We start from the raw sequence: 4,665 nt of genomic DNA, 5'->3' as shown, positions 1-4,665 counted from the left end.
CAAGCGCATCATTCTGCACACCGGATGCGCACATTGTAAGCGCTTCGTGTTAAAAACTGCAAAGCACAAAGTTGAGCCTTTCTTTTAACAGTTTTAAATTTCAGTTACTGTGCGCGTTAAAAACTATTTATAGTCTTTTCTACGCCTGTGTTTCGTTCTCACAGACACCCGGTAGCAAGTAACAAAACAACATTAAACTCCGGCAAGAAGATAATGTCCTTTTTGCAAAATCATAGACATGTATTTACAAATCAAGTATAATAATGGGAACACAGAATGTTCTTGGAGAGAGCTTTACCGAGCTGACTGTCGTAACCGAATGAACAGTCACAAGCCTCCCGGTTTTCATCCAAAATATCTTAAATTGTGTTCCGAAGACGAATGAAGCTTTTACGGGTTTGGAACAACATGGGGGTAAGTGATTAATGACTAAATATTCATTTTGGGGTGGAGTAACCCTTTAAGCTATCGTATGGCTTCAGAAGTAACACAGAATAATACGCACAATCTCGGATTTGGATCGGCCCTCGCTGACAGATACCCGATCCGACAAAAAATGGCAGTATCGGAGCCGATACCCGATATGAATATCGGATCGGCGCATCCCTAGTTTCCACGTCGTCAAAGATAGTTCAGAAAAACTTGAGGGTTAGCAAATGATGACAGAATTTTCATTTTTAAGTGGAGTATCTCTTTAAGAATGGCTTACTTATAGTTGTTTCTGCATATTAAACAAACTATAGTGTTGACAAAACCCCAATTATTTTAGCACTGAATAAATAAAAAGTACACAAAGTGTCTGTGAAGTACACAAATGCACATAAATATAATGATCCAGGTCAAAAAGCTATCTACTATATAGCTCATAAAAACAAATCTAAGGGGAAAATAACACTTTCAAGCCTTAAAGGTAATGTTCGTTGTATCCATAATTAAATAGCAGTTAATAGGTTATTAAGGCATAGTGAGAAAGCCATGTTTGATCTGAAATTGAATTTTATTCCTGTCTGAGAGCACAAGCAGATTCGGGCACTCAGCATGGAACATTTTCTTGCTTTCATCTTTTCTCCTTTTTATTTTTGAAAGCTGAAGTATAACTGGATCAGTCACCTCCAGCCCCATCTCAAAGTTGTGTTTTGTCCAGACAAAAGACAGAGAGAGAGAAAGAGGAATAACATGAGAGTGTTTCACACTGAACCAACAGTGCCCTCATCTGGAATGAGGAAGTATGTCGGGGGTTAATCAAAAGAATAGAAATCCTATTCAAGTCCAGAATGATGTCTGTCCCTACAAACATAGCATGTCTCAACAGCACAAAAACAATAAAGTGTTAGACCACCATCATAATTTCTAGTTTCAAAGTCATTTTTTCAAAGGCAAAGTCATATGGCCAATATTTATTTGATGATTAAAACAGCCTCACATCTGCACCAAACCACGAGACAACAGAGCTGTAGTCAAGGCAAATTACCTCAATGATGCCATCTGTCCAAATCCTCAAAGACCTAAATGCTTTAGATGGAGCTCAAATACACAAAAAGTGTAAAGGAACAGTTCACTCAAAAATTTTGAAAGTTATTGCAGATACTTAAAACGATGATGATTCTATCACTACTTATTCACCTTCATGTTGTTCCAAAACCACGTCTACTGTGGCATCTTCATCCTGCTCTTATGCATACAACAGCAAAGTTCATAGTGACCACAGGCTGTCAAACTCCAACAAACATTATATGGCTTCTGAATATAATTATATTTTAAAATAACTTTTCTATTTTAATATTTTTTTTTTTTAAAGTTGAATTTTCAGCAGCCGTTCCTCCAGTCTTCAGTGTCACACACAAGGAATCTAATATGCTGGTATGCTGCTCAAGGAACATTTCTTCTTATTATCAATGTTGGAAACAGTTGTGCTGCTTAATATGTTTGCGGAAACCATGATACTTTTTTCAGGAATCTTTAAGGAATAGAGAGTTTAAAAACAGCATTTATATGAAACAGAGATGTTTTGTTACAATGTAAAAGTCTTTACTGTCACTTTTGATCAATTGCATTTTTGCAATGCATTTTGCTGATTATTAAAATAATTATTTCAAATAAAAACAAATCTTACTGATATTTAACTTTTCAACACTTTTTAGAGCTTGGCTGTTATATTGAAAGAGCTGTGTGAACATGCAAGTCTTCAAATTGTGCTCCATGGAAAAACAGCATAAAGGTTTGAAACAACACAAGGTGTATAAATGAGTATGAAATTATAGAATTACCATTACCATTTTTGGATGAACTATCCCTTTAAATTGGTATAAAATTTGTTCCTGTAAAGGTGAAACCTTCAAAAATAAAATTAAAAAGACCAAAGGAAGATCTTTGGACAATAAAGGGGTCTATCAACTCACCAACGGTCATGGATTCTGGAAGGCCAGGGGTCAGCAGAACACTGGTCACAGGCGCAATCTGCGCTGACAAGTCGGGCTCCATGCTGAGACACCAAAAGTTAATACAATAAGCATCAGTCTTTAAAGAAAAAATGTTACTACCTAAAATCTTACAAAAATGTGTTCTTTTGTATCAGATACCTAAACTGGAGTTGGCTTCGTTTTTCACTGTCAGTTGGTGGGCTTGAGCTCTCCTTCTGTCCATGAAATTCGACATTCTCAACTGAATGACCAGCTGGAAGCACAAAAATAGCATATTTCTTCATGCCAGGACCGTAGTTACACATAACACTTATTTAAGTAATGCTATATTTTAAGTTAATTTTGAAATATGGAAAATCAGCAGAGACATAAAAATGAATGCCACGTCTATGTGGACAAGACCATGAAAACATAGCAAGATGTCCCTGAATGCAGACAGTTTCTGACAGGCTGTGGGTCTGACCTTGTTGTGTGTAGGGCTCGCTGGGGGCCAGAGGTATGAGAATGTGTGAGTTGTTATTGTCATTGTCATTATCAGTGATGATTTGCTTTGGACTCCATGTGGAAACACTGGATAAACTCCCCACAACCATCCTATGCAGAGCAGAATGTTATGGTCACACTTTACATTAATGTGTCTTTGTTACAATGTAATTCCACAAGTAAGTTCTAAGTAATATTAATTAACAGCATGTACTTACTACAGAGTTTGGTATGTTAGTTGCTTGTAATTATGCACAAGTTACTAATACAATAAATACAATATCATTCAAAAGTTTGAGGTATGTAAGATTCTGTTTTGTATTTTTGACAGAAGTCTCTTAAGCATTTATTCCTGTGAAGGCAAAACTGAGTTTTCGGCGGCCAATTACTTTAGTTTTCAGTGTCACAAGATCCTTCAGAAATCATTCTAATATGCTGATATGGTGAAAGCGGTGGAAAACAGTTGTGCTATTGAATATTTTTGTGGAAACCATGATACATTTTTATTCAGAATTCTCTAATGAAAAGACAGGTCAAAAGAACAGCTTTTATTTGAAATAGAATTTCTGTGTAACTTTGTCTTTACTGTAACTTTTGATCAATATAAACTTCTTTAAAAAGAAAAAAAAAAATTGTACTGACCCCAAACTTTTGATTAGTGTACATGTGAAGTGTAACAAGGACTCATTGAATTAAGAGTTCTTATAAAATTAATGGTTTGTTAATATAGCTATTTGTAATTGTTAATTTAATTCACTTCAATTCAAGTCTCACTACATCCTGGTGTTGATTACTGCAACAATTAAAGCAAGACTTCTAATAAACTCACGGCTCCCCATTCCCATGATCCTCTTCTGAGTGCTCCGGCCTGCTCTTTCCGTAAATATCGTCCTCTTCCTCCTCCTCATTGTCAATGCTCTTGGTATCAGGCAGCACTCCGTTCTGCGGGGGTGTTTCAGCCCAGCTCACGATCCCAGGCTCAGTCAGGCCGTTATGAATGGGAGAGGTAGAGTCTGGAGGCTCCAGAGCCTCTTCAGAACTCACATGACCCGCCGTACTCTTCCTAAGACTCCTCACAACGTCCTCACCAGCCTCGTCCTCATCTTCCACGCCCACGTCATCATCAAAAGAGATAATGTTTGTGATCTTCTTTTTACGTCTGCGCTCTTTTCTTAAACCGGAATCTAAAATGCAAGTAAAGGAATAATACGAGGGAGACTAAATAATCCCCGGTGAATCTCAATCATCAATAGCAACACTACAATAATATTTATTAGTAGTAAAAAGGAGAGAAAAAATGCCTCAATGAGAAATAAAACACATTTTCAGAAAAAATGTGCAAAAATTTTACTTTTAGGGGTACAACAACCTGTCAGTGGGACAGTGCCGTTAAAGGGACATCTTTAAAGGGACATCTTTGTATCGTACCTTATTTACACCTAAAAGGTTCATAGTCATACTTAAAGGGTTATTTCACCCTAAAATGAAAATTCTGTCATTAACTACTCGCCCTCATGTCGTTCCAAACCCGTAAGACCTTCATTCATCTTCGGAACAAAAATTAAGATATTTTTGATGAAATGTGAGAGCTCTCAGACCCTGCATAGACAGCAACGCAACTGTAATGTTCCCAGGTCCAGAAACGTAGTAAGGACATCGGTAAAACTGTCCATGTGACATCAGTGGCTCAACTTCAGTTTTGCGAAGCTACGAGAATACTTTTTGAGCGCAAAGAAAACAAAAATAACATAATTTATTCAAC

The 4,665-nt window shown here is 36.8% G+C and overlaps 1 protein-coding gene across 1 annotated transcript in view; it reads right to left on the bottom strand.

The window, feature by feature from the left end:
• The window catches only part of snx29 (sorting nexin 29), a 122,745-nt gene that overhangs the window by 107,568 nt on the left and 10,512 nt on the right, over positions 1 to 4,665 (bottom strand). The window contains exons 8-11 of the mRNA XM_016542480.1: positions 3,733 to 4,087; positions 2,884 to 3,014; positions 2,580 to 2,673; positions 2,400 to 2,482 (exon numbers count right to left, since the gene is read on the bottom strand). Coding sequence (XP_016397966.1) covers positions 2,400 to 2,482; positions 2,580 to 2,673; positions 2,884 to 3,014; positions 3,733 to 4,087 — 663 coding nt within the window. The remainder of the gene's footprint in view (positions 1 to 2,399; positions 2,483 to 2,579; positions 2,674 to 2,883; positions 3,015 to 3,732; positions 4,088 to 4,665) is intronic.

The sequence above is a fragment of the Sinocyclocheilus rhinocerous genome, unplaced genomic scaffold, assembly GCF_001515625.1.
Source record: "Sinocyclocheilus rhinocerous isolate Xijiao unplaced genomic scaffold, SAMN03320098_v1.1 scaffold1390, whole genome shotgun sequence".
In the NCBI taxonomy this organism is placed as follows: Eukaryota; Metazoa; Chordata; class Actinopteri; order Cypriniformes; family Cyprinidae; genus Sinocyclocheilus; species Sinocyclocheilus rhinocerous.
Note: the sequence above shows the minus strand (reverse complement) of the source record. Positions and strands in the feature narration are given on the sequence as shown.